Source organism: Thermobia domestica, chromosome 9 (genome assembly GCF_964235325.1).
Source record: "Thermobia domestica chromosome 9, izTheDome1.hap1.1, whole genome shotgun sequence".
NCBI classification, from domain to species: Eukaryota; Metazoa; Arthropoda; class Insecta; order Zygentoma; family Lepismatidae; genus Thermobia; species Thermobia domestica.
The window spans coordinates 162,343,552-162,362,231 of record NC_137462.1 but is presented as its reverse complement, the minus strand read 5'-3'; the positions used below and the strand labels follow the sequence as shown (position 1 = coordinate 162,362,231).

Sequence of the window (18,680 nt, the reverse complement as noted above, 5' to 3'; positions counted from 1 at the left end):
TAATGAATATAAGAACTATGAGTATTAAAAACATACAATACGACGGGCTCGTTACACTGAGAGAAATGAAAAATTAAAATAAAACAAATTGTTTATTTTCTGAACCAGTAAATGGAAACTCTTCCGACATAGATTGCTTCAAATCATTGGTTCATAAGTAGTAAAACAAATATAATAATAATAATAATAATAATAATAATAATAATAATAATAATAATAATAATAATAATAATAATAATAATAATAATAATAATAAATTTAAACGAACGAATGGATTTGGTTCAAAGTATATTTAATGAGTTAACAGTTTAAACTTCATTTGAAAAAGAAATCTGAACTAAGATTGGGTAGCTCAGTTAATTTTTATAAGCAGTTGGATGTTTGTACCAACATGTAATAAAATTTAAACAAACCAATCGTTCAGAATAGTTTGACTTTGTTTGAAAATAACCTAATCTGAGTTGAACTGGAGAATAGAGTGTTGTGAATAGCTAATGTTTGGACCGAATTTGACTAAGTTCGAAATTAAATAAATTAATGTCTATATTGTGGTAAAGCTTCGTGATAATATGCCAAATATCATAGCTACGCCAAATTCATGAAACAGCTATAATCATTTGTAACAACTCCACATTTCATTATTTGCAGTTTCTTATGTTCCCATATAGCATACACGTGCAAACCTTTTTTTTTTTTTTTTTAAGACAAATTTAATATTTAGTATACTAAATGACTATAATAATTTTAATCAAGTATTAAATTTATGTTACTTTCCGTAATCAATTGTAGTTGCGCAAAAACACAGACCTATTCGATTGCAATGGAAAGAACCAGTGACGGCAATTGGGTATGAACACTAAAAAGGGGGACAAAACACTACTAATAGTAAGGGGGCATGTAATTAGGTTATAGTGTAAAGCCAAAAAAGTGGGGGCAGCAATTACCTTCATGCCCCTAATCGCCGATGGACAGCACATTTGTTAATAATATTCCTAATTTAAGTGACTTTTAAGACTTTGTTGAGGAATAATTTTAGTAGTATTTAATTAGATCTATACGTTTTTATTTGAATCACTTCACTTCCGATTTACAATTAGTTTCATTATATTTTCATTAACTGTTAATCATCCAACGATGCGTTCAAACGTAGAATATTCACTAATAGTTATTACATTGGCCAACATCTTAAATTAATTTGTTTACAATTAACTAAATTATTAAAAAAAAAAAAAAACACCAAATTTGTTATATTTAATTTGAACATGTGGTTTGGTCCAGTCATTTGAATCAATCATTTTTTAATTTAAAAGTTGATTTACATCGATCAAAAGTGTCTGCTTACTGTGTCAAAAGCTTTTCAGTAGACCTTACATTGAATGCTGTAAATTTCTTATATCTTATACACTAACATGAGAGGCGGACATAGGGCGTATTGTGAAATTATATACTCAGAAAAAATGTATGTGGCGTACTTAAAAACGTAGGTTACATGTGTAAATAATGAAGTTTTAGGACTTAACGTACAGCAAATGTATAACTAGAAAAAGTACATTTTATACATACTTTCCGCATACAGGTTTCGAATAAACGTACTTTCTGTACGAACGAAAGAACTGTATATAGGTGGTCAGGATCTCACATACAAATATACGCATGTAACATACAACTGGCGTATGTAACATACGTATACGTATGTGATATATGGAAGACTGTTAGATGTCATACATCCTGCAACGGCATGATGTAACATCTAAGCGGGGAATGTCTGTAGCATATGGATACCGTATGCTCCGTGCAGGTTTCTGTAGTAAACAAAATGATTCCGTATAATTGTACAATATACCACTGTCCGGATAACGGACTTTTCTCAGTGTATTAATTAATAAGAATTTGCGTCCGGTGAAGGAGAATATTAAAAGTTCGAAAAATTATATATACACTCACCTTATTAAGCTTCCTTCCTTCCATTATTTATTTAGTTATTTATTTACAAATAAGATAAACAGCTGTTCTTGTTATGCTACGTTGAATTTTTATCATGCTGCTTGCATAGACTATTGCAACAACCGAAAGTAATCATTCTCTATTCGTTTACAAATATAAGCTGTTTTCAAGAAGCTTATTTTGGACTTTTTGTTAAACTTACAAAACTGCCTTTGCTGTACACAAATCTACTTTGAGAAAAGTTATAAAAATTTACAACTTTTTACGTTTCATACAGGAACGAATATAGGAAATGAAATTTTAATACGTTAGAAACTACGTGATTTAAAAATGTTCGAAATGGGTAACAGCATCAATTTCCAGTAATAATTGTAAACTTTTGTAATTTTATTCTGTATGTGACCACATAAAGAAGATTTTAATTTTGATCGTTTTACGGTAAAAAATATTTGGTGAAGTGTAACGGAAACTCTGAAGAGACCTTCTTTGCAAATTTCTTAATATTGATCGATGGAGGTAAAGAATATGTTTAATATTCGTACTTGAAATCCAAAATGTAGTTTGGCTACTACATACACTAGGTGATCAAAAGTATCTGGACACCCCAAAAACATACGTTTTTCATATTAGGTACATTGTGCTGCCACCTACTGCCAGGTACTCATTATCAGCGACCTCAGTAGTCATTAGACATCGTGAGAAAGGAGAATGGAGCGCTCCGCGGAACTCACGGACTTCGAACGTGGTCAGGTGATTGGGTGTCACTTGTGTCAGAAGTCTGTACGCGAGATTTCCACACTCCTAAACATCCCTAGGTCCACTGTGTCTGATGTGATAGTGAAGTAGAAACGTGAAGGGACACGTACAGCACAAAAGCGTACAGGCCGACCTCGTCTGTTGACTGACAGAGACCGTCGACTGTTGAAGAGAGTCGTAAAGTGTAATAGACAGACATCTATCCAGACCATCACATAGGAATTCCAAACTGCATCAGGATCCATTCCAAGTACTATGACAGTTAGGCGTGAGGTGAGAAAACTTGGATTTCATGGTCGAGTGGCTGCTCATAAGCCGCACATCACGCAGGTAAATACATCGCTTGGTGTAAGGAGCGTAAACATTGGACGATTGAACAGTGGAAAAACGTTGTGTGGAGTGACGAATCACGGTACACAATCTGGCCATCCGATGGCAGGGTGTGGGTATGGCGAATGCCCGGTAAACGTCATCTGTCAGCACGTGAAGTGCCAACAATAAAATTCGGAGGTGATGATGTTATTGTGTGGTCGTGTTTTTCTTGGAGGGGGCTTGCACCCTTTGTTGTTTTGCGTGGCACTCTCACAGCGCAAACCTACATTGATGTTTTAAGCACCTTCTTGCTTTCCACTGTTGAAGAGCAGTCCGGGGATGGCGATTGCATCTCTCAACACGATTGAGCACCTGTTCACACTGCATGGCCTGTGGCGGAGTGGTAACACAACCACAACATCCCTGTGATGGACTGGCCTGCACAGAGTCCTGACTTGAATCCTATAGAACACCTTTGGGATGTTTTGGAAAGCCGACTGTGCCAGGCCTCACCAACGTACATCGATACCTCTCCTCAGTTCAGCACTCCGTGAAGAATGGGCTGCCATTCCCCAAGAAACCTTCCAGCACCTGATTGAAAGTATGCCTGCAAGGGTGGAAGCTATTATCAAGGCTAAGGGTGAGCCAACACCATATTGAATTCCAGCAGTACCGATGGAGGACGCTACGAACTTCTAAGTCATTTTCAGCCGGGTGTGCGGATACTTTTGATCACATAGTGTATGTATAAAATTATAGTACTTACTTAATTTCTTAATGACTGAAAATTCTGAATTTAAGGTTACTTTTATTAATAAAAATATTAAAATACACACACACACACACACACATATATATATATATATATATATATATATATATAGAATGTGTGGGTGTATTTTGTATGTATGTAGATAAATAAAAAAATATCACACAACTAGATACGTAAGCACAAAAAAGAATCCTGGCGATACAAGTAGTTAATGGAGAAATGATCCCAATAAATTTCTTTAAATTGGAAGCATTTCATATGTCAATGAAATAAAAAAAAAAAAAAAAAAAAAAAAAAAACTGGTAGCGATCAGTCTTTGAAAAAGACGAAATTCGTGGAGTAAAGTTCTGACCCATTAAGCCCCTATTCTACAACTGTTTCAAATTCAATAACGTTATTATTCCTCTTGTTTACCTTCATTTTTAATATTCCCGCGCAAACAACAACTTGCGTGTCTCTTCACTCCTTTCATTTTTCATACCTTTATTCTCACCGTCATGATTAAAAGGATTGGTTAGAAAAACGATTAACTAACAAAACTCATCATCATCAAAATGCCGAATACGTACGTATTTAAGACTGTGACCGTTTCTGATTTTGAAAACGCTCTTGTGTACACTGTAAGTCATTACTTTGCAGCATGTATGCCACATCGTCATTAAGAAATCATATATAATAGTTTTTTTTTTTAAGTAATAAGTAAAAACTTGTTCTAACTCTTATTGAAACATTTGGATTGCGGGAGTAGCGAGCAAGAAAATTTTTAACAAATCTATTTTCATTTCCAATACTTTCCTTTCTTCTTGCTTCTTCGGCACCCTCTTGCTATCAGCGCCCGGGGCAACCGCCCCGCTGGCCCCCCAACTTTGCTACGACTCTGATGAGAACTATTCTAAATATAAAGCAATCTATCCTACAGTTGCTAAATGGATAAGGGATAACACAAGCACTTATATATTTAAAAATTAGTTGTATTTAAGGTAAAGTATTTTTTATCTTAAAAAGATATTTTAACTTCCAAAAACTTCTTATTATGAGCAAATGTACTATCCAATGTAATGAGCATGGTGCATTAATATCGTCACTGTTAGAACAAATGCTATGCTTCAAAGATTGTGAAAGAAAACAGGAGAGTGAATTAGTTGCCGCATTTCATATTAGTAAAGTACAACAATACAATTGATATTGTTTTCATTTGGTTATGTTATATTCCAGATTAAGTGTTAATTCATTTTCTAAATATAAAATTTTAATTATTCTAGATATTCTTTGTAACTTTTAAATAGCTTGTCAAGTCACACTTCGAAATTAAAACTTGGTTTGTTTGTACTTGGAGACGGTTGACTTTCCTTCTTTTTGTTGACCCTTTCATTAAGGACTAGATTCTACAAGAGCAGCAGATGTGCTGAGCATATATTACCCAATAGCAGTGCGCGAATTAGGTTGTGTATATTTGAAGGGGGATAAAATAGTTCCTAACAGGAGATAGTTGATTGTTTTGTGAGGGACCAATGTTTCAATTTGTTGCTTTTGGAAGGGATTAAAACAAAATAGAAGGAAATTCCGGCCAGGGATTCGCACCCTGCCCTAAAGGCATGAGTGGCACAAGCTGGATGGTAGGCCCTGGTTCCATGAGATATGTTACGCCACAGAGGGTAGATTTATTTATTTCTTTATTCGAGAAATCTAACAAATTTAGTGAGAAAATTTATTAAATTGAATTACTGCTTTCACGAAATCATGGATTTAGCTTTTGTTTTTCTTTCGTTCTTTCTTTCTTTCTTTCTTTTTTTTTAATCTGTCTGATTTAACTTTGTTAAAACATTCTATGGAATTTTCACATTCTGACACTATGAAAAGAAATAAAAAGTACTCCTACATTGAATATCACTTGCTAGTCCAAATGTTTTTATTGTTTTGTTCTTTCTTTTTATTCGTTTCCTTAATAGCATAATGTTTATAGGACCAGCATTTAAAACATAGATCTGTCCTGTACAAACAACTTGAGCAAACTGGAAAACGACCGCGTGCTGAAATAACAGGCAAAAGGAAGAGCGAAAACTGACCGCTTCTTTTTCTTTTTCTTTTACGCGCCTATTTTTACGCTAGGTGTATGGGCCAACTTACGGACCGAAATTTACGACATCATTTTACGGACCGAAAATGCGCGCTGAAAATACGCTAGTGTATGTTGGCCTTTAGAATCCTCTACCAGCGAATACACAACAGCGACTGTAAAATTACAATGGTTTTCCGTTAGCTTATTTTTGTTGTTCTTTTTTCATTTTCTTTATTATTTTTATTTTTATTTTTATTATTATTATTATTATTATTATTACAACTATAAACTTTTTCGCTAAAACGTTTTCATTAAAAAAGGAGGGAAAAGAAGAAAAATTAAAAAGCATTGAAGGAGCTATAAAGCATTGATGCGGACATTCTGTAAGAAAATAAAAAAATATGTGTTTTTTTCTTTACATATTCTCTTATACACTTACTTAATTTACATCATTAGTCACACAATGATTCTAGACATGAAAGCAAATTTTAGGTTAAACCCATTCCAGACAAAGGATATGAAATACAACAATGAAATAATACCCTCGAACTCAACTTAAGTATCAGTTTCATTAATTTAATAGTACACGTTTCGATGACTCCTTATCATCATCATTGGTACGAAACTCTTAAAGAGTTTTTATATTGGTTCGTGGATTCACATATTGGTAAATTTTAATTTTTAGGTAAAGTCTTAGATTAAAACAGGAGGCCACACACTGTGTGACACTGAAGTTCATCAACCTTTAAGCGTTCATTGGAGTAATAAAGTCAGTTTACCTTTAAGACTAAAAATTTACCATTATGTAAGTTAATGAACCCAATGTAAAAATTCCATAACAATCTCGTACCGATGATAATGAGAAAAAGTAATCAAAACGTACACGATTAAATTAATAAAATGGGTACTTAAGTGCAGTCCAAGGTTGGCGGCACGTAATTAAATGCGCGGCGCGCTATATCAGTTCATTTAGTGAATTTAAATGAGGTACCTTGGCTCGAATTGTTGTGCATAGAGGTGAAGGATGTCCTGACATTTTCCTACATAGTGGTAAAACATACAGATGGCTTGTAACTGTAGCAGACACCGGATTTCCAGGAAGCCCCAATATTAGTTTCCGTTTCCCATTATATTCACATGTAGCAAATGCTGTGGGTTTCCTATTAATGAAAAGGTACGTTATTGCAAACAGCACACGAAAGAGCATTACAAGCTGGAGAAAAAATTTTTAATGGGAGTTCTGATATTTTTAATAGTCAATGTTACAAAAGATTGAGTCGCATATATATATGTTCAAATTTGAACTCCGAATTCCTACGTAAAGTCCACAGTGTCAGTATGTTTGCGCTTAAATGTGACCCCTATATGTCTTAAGAATAGTCCTGCACCGCAATTTTTATTGCAGAAGGCTTCTACAACGCACAGGAAAAGGAATCTTTCACCAATCTTATTTACACCTTTTCCACAGCCTCGGAGAGTGGTAACACAACGCAAGGAAACTATACTCTTCATGATACCAAATCCGCAAAAAACCACAGAGCTGCCACCTAGTGATTTCACTGATATGTCCTCAAATAGAATAGCCTTGATGCAGGTAGTTGTTTCCATTCGTTGCAGAAATATGTAGGTACATTCAGATGTATTTGATGAGGCCTTGTCTTGGTTTAAACGGACCTGATTTATAGTATTTCCATAGATGAGGAAGATCTTATGTATAAATGTGTATCAGATGTGTTACTGATAGTATACAGAGTTGATGTTAAAGTTTTTAGGCACCTGACGAATACTGAATCGTCCAGTATAAAGTATCCAGCGACGACAATAAATTCTTTCGAGAAATTTGCCCAGTAATGATGAATAAATTCTGGGCGGAATTTTTAGTCGGCCAAAAAGTGCAAGTTGTGCCACAAATTTTACCACAATCGGAAAGATAAATGCAGGAGTAGCGACGAACTTCCACTTACCACCGGATAGATGACGCTCATCGAGACATCTGCAGTTAGTTTTCCTCTCTGGAGTTGGTCTAACTTAGGTAGCGTTCCCCACTTTTAATTATCTTCCGGAGATGTAATTTGTCGCACAAGGTGCGGTTCATAGTTCAAGTGGGCATCACAAGTCGTGTAGGAAGGTTTCCGGGAGGACCTTTCGACGTAACTTCTGAAACACACGTGGAGACACTGCACTGCACAGTTGCATTAGATACCCCTTACTGAATGAACTAATAGCTGGAACCTCTTGGTTTTTATATCGTTTACTTATGTTCTTGATAACAGTAGATCCACTTTGACGTATTTCAATTTGGTGGCAATATAGTGAATCTATTTTTTAATTGCTTTTGAATATTAGACAGAAAATTTGGCGTGAAATAGTGCCACAATATACCTCTTCTAAAACTTGTCCAGTTTGGGAGCCACGACGAATACACCACACACTTATGATGTGAATCAGTACTGCACGTTCGTAGCTGTGTGTTGACCTTCAAACAACATGGTGCGATCGATACTGTGTGCATGAGTGGGGATTGAAAGTTGAATACATAGATAAACGCGACTCAACCTTAATCATACAAGAACTTTTCATAAATATTATTTGACAATTGCTACAGAACAAATATATATTGACACACAACTTCTCAAAGATCTGTATTTGTATATTGTTATAAATAAACCAGTAGAGGACACTATTGAGCCGTTGTGCTCACCAACAGACCAGCGTGCTCTGTACGCGTCGTAATAATGTTGTCAGCGCAATACTGTTGTCCAAAGTGAATAGTCTGTTGAAATATGTCGGTAAGAATTCATTAAGTGATTACAATTATGGCAGAACTGTTGGTCGGCTTGAGGCGGGTACATGTAAAATAAGTGTATCAAAGAGTGTTATTTCCCGATTTCAGATAGCCACTATTACATGAGGAACAGCAGTCCGTGTGCAAGGTTGAAGTAATGGAAAGTGTACAACAGTTCGACATAAATCGGTACATTCGTCAGTTGGCAAAACGGAATCGATCTGATACTTCAATTCAAATTGTTCATGCGTTTGAAGGTCCTTTTGGTAACACGTGTTCCCCAAACACATTTCACGACATTAGGTTCTATGTGTAGAAGCCAGTGGAATAACTTAAATTATTCCCCGCCCTACGTCATGCCAAATTACAGGTAGGCTATAGGAAACATCATGACTGGGACCAACAGTAATACTCTAATGATGAATTCTCAGATGAATCATATTTCTGTGTGAAAATTGATTCTGAACATAACATGATGTGCAGAGAAGGGGGACAATATCATGCACAGCAAATCTATGAATGCGACAGCTATGAGGTTCAGGAGTTAGGATATGCGCGGGGATGACGAAAGAGAGAAGAATACCAATGGTCATCTTTGACGCAGGATTTTTCACTGAAAATTAGTATTCCATCGAGATTCTGAAAGGATATATTCATTTTTTCCGTGGTACAGTGGATCCTGATTTTGTTCAAATGGATGACAACGTGCGTCTACACAAAACTACCCCAGTTACAATCACATTCTAGAGTGATGTTATCAATCATGTGAACTGGCCAGTATATTCTTCAATCTTAACCTCACTCCATCGAACATGCCTGGCTGCTCTGCACAGAAAAATCCACGACATTGGACTATCCAAGCTCTCAAAACTGCCAACAACGGAACAACATAACCTAGTTTCCATGAACAATCTAATCGATATGCCAAGCATACGTGCAGGATGCTGTGCTGTCCAAGGTGGCCATTCGCCTTGTTGATGTGGTCAGAATCTGTGAACTCATGGCAGCTTGCATTTTATATCCTCTCTCCACGTTGCTTTGCTTTTTTTTTTAAGTATCAGGACCTATTTCTTTGCATGACGCAGGAATTCCAGCCATCTTTTGACAATAAAGCTGGAATAATACTGCACTTATATATTGGTCACCGATGAACCCAGATCATGTTCCTAAGTCATGGATCAATATGTATTTGCACTCTAGCAACTGTCAAGCAGTGTACTTACATTTACTGGTGTTTTCCTTTTTTTCTTTCTTTGATCTATATATCGACCAGATTTATTAATAAATAAACTGCATATGTGTTCTGATCGTAGTCTCTCAAAAAGCAAAGTTCAATAAGTCTTAAGAAACAAACACTAACAAGCAGAAGCCAATTTGAATTTCGTACTTCATAACTTATTGCTCAATTCTTCCCTGAAATTCATTTTAGCCAGAAAATAAAAATAATAATAAATAAAAAAGCCGGCTGAAAACACAACAATTTGAATTGCATTTCTGGTATTCAATAAATATTTCTCTGTTAATTAAATTTGTACTCCTATGTCATCACTTGTTATTCATCTTACAATTACTAATACCCATCAAAGTAAACATTATATATATATATATATATATATATATATATATATATATATATAATCATAAGTAAGCATATGAGCAATAACTACAATAGCATATTGTTACATAACGACAATATTTCATTTTCTTAAAATATGTAGCCAATGACGGCTGACTATTAATTTAATTACTCTTTCAAGGAAATACTATCTTAAAAAAATATATTTGTTTACAATAATTGACTAAGTATTACTCAATATTACCACTCAACAGCCTGATAGTTCTCGTTAGTACAAACTATATGGTTAACAGTGCAGCACGTCGAGTTTTCAATACACACAATAGGGATGTTAGTATCACTAAAGAAATAAAATTATTCTTCAAGTTTCTATTCCGAACTTTTCTAACTTTCTCTCTGCTTCTGTAGATAAAGTATTTAAGACAACAAATGCTGTTTGCTAGAAAATGATTTAGTCTCAGAATTTCAAGTAGCAAGAATGAGATTGAAACTAAAATTATTACAGAACTTTTGATAAAATCTTTTAAGGAGTCATTATTGATTGATAATTTACACTGAAGTTTCTTATTTATTCACTGCTTTGTGTTTGGAATCTTTTTCTAGTACCATTACATCAGAAAAAAATATTCCTCCCAAAATATAAACTCCTTAAAAACTGTATCAAAGCACTATAACTTAGTAGTTATTTTCTCTTTAAACCAGAAAACCTCTCCAAATTAAAACATACTGGGATGTTACAGCCGAAGTTACCGATCATATTGCTTGGCAACTCATTTAAGTAAAAGAAAGAATCTATTTTTCATTTCATTTATAAATATTATATATAAATTACTGAATTACTTATCAGGAAATAGTCGAAACATAATTGTAAAACTAAAAAGTACGCTAAGTTTCATCAAACAGGAAGCGCAAGAAGAAGAATCATGCTTTCAATATTTTCTGGTAAGTAGTTCACTTTCTATTTCCTGCTGACAGCAAATAATACGCTAAAATTTATAGAATTAAGTTGGTATTATGAGTGAATTTATACGAAGTTCGAAACTTCAAAATCAAGGGTAATTCTTACACTTAACTAATTCGAATATTTCTATTTATTTTCACGTCAGGGTGCCAAGCCATCACAATGGAAGTATATGGATGAGACAGGAGTGGAAAGAAGAAGAAAAAACTCTTCGCGGCTTAGACATAGAGTTCACGGAATAATGCTAACGTGTGTTATAAAAGATGATGCTTAGTAGAGAAAAATGTGAAGAGGTTATTAATCATGGAGAAAAGCGGATATATGGTTAATTTAGAAAGGTTAACACTGATTTATTAAGTTATATGCTGATTCATTACATAATACCTTGCTCAATAACACCAGAAGTTATTTATTTAGCATTACTTAGTAATAAATTTAAATTAAATGAACAATTCTAACCACAATAACAACATGAACAAAACGTATAAGTAGCAAAAATTCCAAACCCGTGATACAAAACGTAACTACTTCGCCTTTCGCTGCTATTTTGTTCACAAAGTTGTCTGATCATAATTAACTATTTAATTACTTCCCGTTATGTCTTGCTATATATAGTTTGTCCGTTAATTAAATATCAAAAACACATACAAATCACTATAACTAATTTGCAAATTGCTGACAAAAGTGTCACTTTTTTCCATCCCTATCCCCACAGTAACTTATTACTTGGGGTGATTTTTCTTTTAATATTGTATGGGGAAAATTATCCTACATATCCCCAGGATTTCGCACCCTGTTTCACGTATTGTTATTTACATTTGACATAAGAACTAATAAATGGATCAATAATGTATCTTAATACATACCCTGGTTTCATGAATACTCGACCAAAATGAATTTCAGCACCCAAATCGGTGACTAATACTTCTTTCAGCATGTCTCTTTCACCCATCGAAACACTGCCAGTTGTCACTATCACATCGCCAACCATTAAAGCATCCCTAAGCTTGATTAGCATTGCTTCCGGGCTACAAAAGTAACATCTTATTACATTTAGTACATATATATATCTTTAAATATGTAAATAGTAATCATCATTTATAAATTTGTAGAACTGTAATTTCCACATACAAATACCATATTTATTTACGATTAGTACGTTCTCGCGTATATTACTAACTCTGACTTTACATATAAATTATTCCCGAAATTATAATTTTATGTTTATGTTACTTAAAGAAATAAAGTGAGACGTGACTGATTCAAATAATTACTTTACTTACTTTTCTTATACATCAACATACTAACAACAATTATCGGCATTCCTGATGAATTCTTACATCACGAGAAATGTTTATGAATCCCTAAAGGCTAACTTTCCCTAAAGACTAAAAAGTCTCAGCTTGAATCTTAATAAGAGTAATTTGGATAACAGATGGAGCATTATAATCAACAGTGAGCTGCAATGGAGCACTATAATCAATAGTCATATGGAGTCTACAGGATTAATAAAACAACTCAGATTTATTTTATAAAACAACAACTTTATTTCCACACACAATTACTAGTCTACATTTTTGTGCGTTTACGAAAGTACAAATCAACTTGACAATATATAGAATCGATAGTTCATTCGAGTTCGACTTTTCATATATTTTCAGAATTTGACTTTCATTTCCTAATTCTTTAGGATTACTAAGCACGTTACTTGAATTCATCTATTTATCGTTCTACGGAATCGAAAACATGCTGGGAGGCATGCCTCTAGTGTACAAAACAACTTTAGTGAAATTCGGTGACGCTTTATTCATTTCAGCGTACAAGAAATTCAAGTGGAATATTGTGTGTTATTTTGAACATTCAGATATTGAGAAAGTGCAATATTTGTTTCATATCATATTACTGAAGTATATATCGCTTTTCATTAACAAAGTCACAGTAACCATACCGGTGAAGATCTCAAAAATATTGGACGCAATGAGACATAATTAAGAATTGCAGGTAACGTTTTGATGACCGCCGATGAAGAAGATAAAAGCCTTCCTCGAAACTTCCAATAAATAATATATTGACTATAAAAAAGGTAAGTGATATTATTACTTATATTTATATATTACATGGTGTGACTCGACGTAAGAAAGAATGTTTGACGACTGCTAGAAATACAACAACAGCAATATTATTTGCAGTAAGTTTCAAGTTCATATAACCCTAGTTATCCGAATTTCAGTCATCCAGATTGACTATAAATACATTTTAAAGAATAAGAAAAACAAAAACAAAAAGAAAAAAGAAAAAGAAAAAAAGAAAAGAAAAAGGGAAGTGAACTGTATGCATTCGTTCGTTAAAATATGATATCCCTGAAATTAATATTTAAACTAACGCAAAAATTTACGTTTAACTGGAACTTTTGACGTCTATATTAGGATAATTCTAAGTCGGTATTTTATTTATTTCAGAGATTACTGTATTTCTCTCTCTATTTTTGTATTCTGAGAAATCCCAAGAATTAATTTGTACTTTAGAAAATGTACCTGGACTTCCAAGTGAAAAACAGTACTGTTGAATATACTGTTGTACAGTACTGACAGACGTGGTAGAAGTAAGTAAAAAAAAGAAAAAAAATCCTCCTACACAATCTCATTCCCTATCTGGTCATTCACCAAACTAATTTTTATTTTACACTTACTCAGTGCCTTTCTATCTACAGGTGGTTTACTTCGTGCTTTGTGTGTAATATTTTGGCGATTATATTCACGCATAAATAACGGGTTGTGTTGTCCATGCTGATGAAGTGGAAATTATTGAACAATTAATAAAAAAAGTATGTTTGGTAAACAATTGGCTGGAATCTTTAATGTGTGCGTGTTTAAAGTTCCAAAATAAAGAAAAGCAGTGGTTCTATTTTGAACTTCGTTTCCGTTTTCGAACGTGAAAATGGAAGCTCATCTAGAAAAATGATAACACTGCCCAACACGATTTTTACCTCCGGGAAAATAATAGGTGATTCTGAATGATTCTGGTGTGTAAAAAACGAAAATAGTAACAATTTTTGCACATCACGTCACAGTTCTGAGATATTGCATGTAATTTTTTGAGATGAAGAACGTAAAGTAAGCCCATTAACCATCTAGAATCGAAGAATGATGTTTAAAATACTTTGCCGTAAGGCTATTGTGCCTCTCAAAACCCTCTTATCATCTTTTTCCAATATATAATTATCAGCAGTGTTGCCAACGACATTAACAATGTCACTAAACGTACTGCGAAAAGTCGTTAAAAACCTTAATTGTAATGGAAATAATGCTAGTTAATTCGCTGTACATTTCAAAAGTACAATACATAGTTTAACAATGGTAAACGAAACAAATCTTGTCTCTAAAATATATTATCGAATAGCTAGATTTAGCGACAGAATCCTTAAATTGGTAATACTAATTGTAAGCTCTTTAGGTTATAAAAATCTCATTTATTTGGTCACTCGCGCCGCAAATCACTATTATTTTTGTTCATATAGCAAATAGATGATTCAAAATGAGACAACCTATGCTCCATTGTCTTATCGCATTCTCCTTCCGTTGCAAAGAAAGACAGATCCCTATTTGAGATGTCAGAATTCAGAGTCGTTAACAAGATTTCTTCAACGCATGGCAGTGTGTTGTTGACATGATCTCTTCGCGCATGTAAGTGTGTTTGAAGCATATTGTTTTACAAAACGAATGTTGTGCTGTGTATCAAGTGAATTATTAGTACAAAATGAAACTACTTGGTTCATGCCGAATGTATACTAATCATCCGGATAATTTTTGTGTGTGTGGTAGATTTACACCCAAATCACAAAGGAAGAAAATATATAACACTGCAAAAATTGCTTATTCTTTGTACTTCGGTTGTCGAATTGGTGACCAGGACAAGCCATGGGCTTCTCATCAGTACTGCATAATTTGTAGTTAAACATCTTATCTCCGTTAACCTCCAAGTTTTTCAATTCTTCTCTACGGCATTGTTACGTATGATTTCATGTATATCAATTCACATTAGTAAGCTGATTTAAAAAGGGAGTTGATGATTTTATATGTGTTATAAAAACTTATAGGCGTGACCATGTAACAATATGTACCGAAATGATTTAATGTACGTATAATACAATAGGACATCGATTATCCGACACAGTCTCCGGGCTATTTCTCAGCCCCTATTCAACCGATTTGTTTCAAATTTTGCAGAACATAGGTAGATAGCCCTACAGGCTTACCATACAATTTACTGTAAATCGGTTGAATAGGGGCTGAGAAATATCCAGAAAACTGAGTCGGATACTCGAGGTTGTACTGTATATAATGCGAATAATAAATCTGTTCATATCTTTTGAACCTGACGCGACAGGGCATTCTTATGGTGATTTTCGAAATCAGCTTGACTGTTTCCTTAATAATCACCTATTTTGATCGCGGAGGTATAAAAAAAAAAAAAAAAAAAAAAAAAAATTAATTGTTGGGTAGTGTAATAAAAAAATGAAGAATTAGAAATTGTTTTTAAATGTTTTCTGAACCAATAGTCAATTGGAAATCCTCTCTCTGTCTCCATTGTTTGTGAAAAGCAAAAATCTTTGTTGAAAAAGATCGATGCTTCATACAACTTTAAAGCCAGCAAGAGCTGCTTCCTAATTTTAAAGCTATACACTGTATTCAGGTGCTAGATTTGGATGGTGAAAAACTCTTTACAGATAGCAATGCAGCGGGTAACTTCACTGAACGATTTAAAAAGGAAAGAACAATCTGCGATCCTTAATTCATGTACAATGCCGATGAAACGAGGCTAATGTGGATAGCATATTCCCTACAGTATTGGCTTCGAAGTGCGAGTTAGGCTCCTGGTCACACAGTTAGCAAAGATCGAGCAACAATGTTTACTTCTGCCAATTCAACAGGCAGTCAACTCCTCCTCTTGCTTTTGATTGAAAATCAAAAAGTCCAAGAGTCTTCAAACATGTAAAGTTCCCTCTGATATACAAACATCAGCCAGAAAGCACGAATAACAAAGGCACTATTTTCACTCGGGTATGATTAAGTTTAATTCCTGAAATAAAGAAATATTAATAGAAAGTTCGAAAAAAGAAAATGTTGCTTACGACAATGTACCAACCTATTCTTCAGTGACCCTCCTCGAATGAGAAATGGGACGTTTTAAAGCGTTCTTGTCCCCAGATAACAACTTTGCTACATCGATGGATTAGGACATAACAGTGTATGAAACGCTGTTACAGAAGAGAACTTCTGTCAAAGCTGATGCTAACAGATGAAAATGAAGGTATAAAGGTATAGTAGCATACTATAAGAAAATTTTATCATATATTCAATGAAGAGAGAATGAAGTAAAATTATCAAATAGTTAGAGTGTGATTCAACGGACCAGGGATTTTACATTTTGAGCGATGACGAAATAATTTATAGCGTACAGTTCGAATCTCAGTATGTGGATGAAGACGGTGAAAAAGGGACTTATTGCAAGTGAGGCATTCATTTGTTTTGAAACTGCCTTCAACTGGATGGAATGGCAGACTATGTACAACTTCTTTTCGTCAACCAGTTGCGGGACCTGACAGCACACAAATGAGTGTCTACAGCAAAACAATTAACCATAGTTAGTGATAAAAATTATACTAACTTCTTTGTATGGCGCAAATCCCAGGGGGATGAGGGGGACATGTCCCTCTCAATCTTGCAACTTGGTGGACTACCCCCCTAATAATCCGATTTGAAATAGGTTTTTTGGGGATAAATGTGATAATTTGTGTCCGACTGTCACAAAGGAAAGTGAGATGAAATTGATATCCCCCCAGAATAAGCCTAAAATTTGGCCGCCTCACACTGTTGAAACTTAACTCTGCTCCCCTAATCCTCCACAGCATTGTTTTTCAACTTCATAAATATTTTGAACAACGCTTAAAAAAAAAGGAGGGGGAAACGCGATCTTATTCGTCCCTCCCAATGTTGAAGACAGATTTGCACTGCGGAGCTCCTCCGTGGCTAAGCGGTTAGCATACGCGCCTTTGGCGTGGGAGACCCGGGTTCGATTCCCGGCGGGAGCTCATGTAGTTCGGATTCCACGTTAATCAATAGGTCCACGTCTTATATAGCCTCGCTGCTGAAAGGGACGTTAAACTCAAAATCAACTCAACTCAACTCAGATTTGCACTGCTGATTCCTAGTAGCTGAAATAATTTCCGATACTTCAGCAAGTATCTATTTTCACGGACCATAGAATGCTTAAATCATATTTTGTAGAAAGATTTTCATATGCTTATAGCGTCAACATCAGTGGAAGTTTTACCTTTATACGAAGTAACGTATTTTGGAAAACTATTACGGGGAGCTTCACAATCCTATAAACTGCCCCATAAAACCATGTTAGAATCAACTAATTATTATTCAATTCTAAATTTATTATTTTTAAATTACAGGTATATGAGATAATTAATATCTATTTGAAACTCTTATTGATGCAGATTTTTATATCCATCAAACAAATGTTCAACTAACATCTTTAAATGTAAGAAATCACATACTGTACAGTATTTTTTAATTGTTTGTAGTAGATATGATCTTATTTTCAACATGAACCAGCGAATAAAAATTAAAATAAGAGAACAGACAAAAGTGTAACTGGAAGAGAAGTGAAACAGATGTTTTGCCTTTCATCAACTTCATTCAATATTAATTTAGAAAAACTAATGAATAGTTTGCATAGTGAATGTGATATTTTGGTCGGAAGGGTGGAATGTATTCACTTTGGAGATGTGAAAACTGAAACGAAAATTATATTAGAAAGTTTGAGGACAAATAGTGAAGAGAGGTGGAAATATATGTTAAAAAGATGAAAATAGTGTAACAAAGGGAAATATTCCAGCTACAGAAGTTTCTAGTCCCGGTACCTATAGTGTAATGAAAAGATAAAGTGTGAGCAAGAAACAAAAGCCAGAATAGGGATGATGAAATAAGCCAAAAAAAACACATCAAATTTTTCGTATACAGTATTCCTCTTCGACTGAAGCAAGAACTAAGGCTCAAATAGGCTTGATTCACAATTGGTTAACCGTAATTGAGCCCAATGTACACTAGTCTGCTCAAGAACGCATTCACATTAGTTCGATGAATATAAATTATTTAATATTAATTTTAGTATCTTCTCGTAGATTTTTTTTTTTTTAAATAACAGTTACTTTTAAGTTCGAGCGACGATACAAGAAAGGAAAGTATGATGATTATGAAGAAAGAAAACCGAATTGAAGACTTCAACTCATTTACAAGTTTCATAGCTCCTACATGCCAAAAAGTGATTTCTTTTTAAATGTCCGTCCATTTACTGCAACGTAAAATAACAAAAAAGAAAGAAAAAAAAAACACGATTCTCAATAACGGTTTTAACGACTCTATTTCATAAATTAATATTTCGTAAACCAATAGTTCATTCAAGCCCTACAATATGAGTTATTTTTCTGGGGAAAGCCCAGAA

The 18,680-nt window shown here is 34.2% G+C and overlaps 1 protein-coding gene across 1 annotated transcript in view; it reads right to left on the bottom strand.

The window, feature by feature from the left end:
* cin (Molybdenum cofactor synthesis protein cinnamon) overlaps nucleotides 1-18,680 on the bottom strand; it is an 87,676-nt gene that overhangs the window by 18,000 nt on the left and 50,996 nt on the right. The window contains exons 10-11 of the mRNA XM_081772101.1: nucleotides 12,032-12,193; nucleotides 6,835-7,003 (exon numbers count right to left, since the gene is read on the bottom strand). Of these exons, the coding sequence (XP_081628227.1) occupies nucleotides 6,835-7,003; nucleotides 12,032-12,193 (331 nt within the window). The remainder of the gene's footprint in view (nucleotides 1-6,834; nucleotides 7,004-12,031; nucleotides 12,194-18,680) is intronic.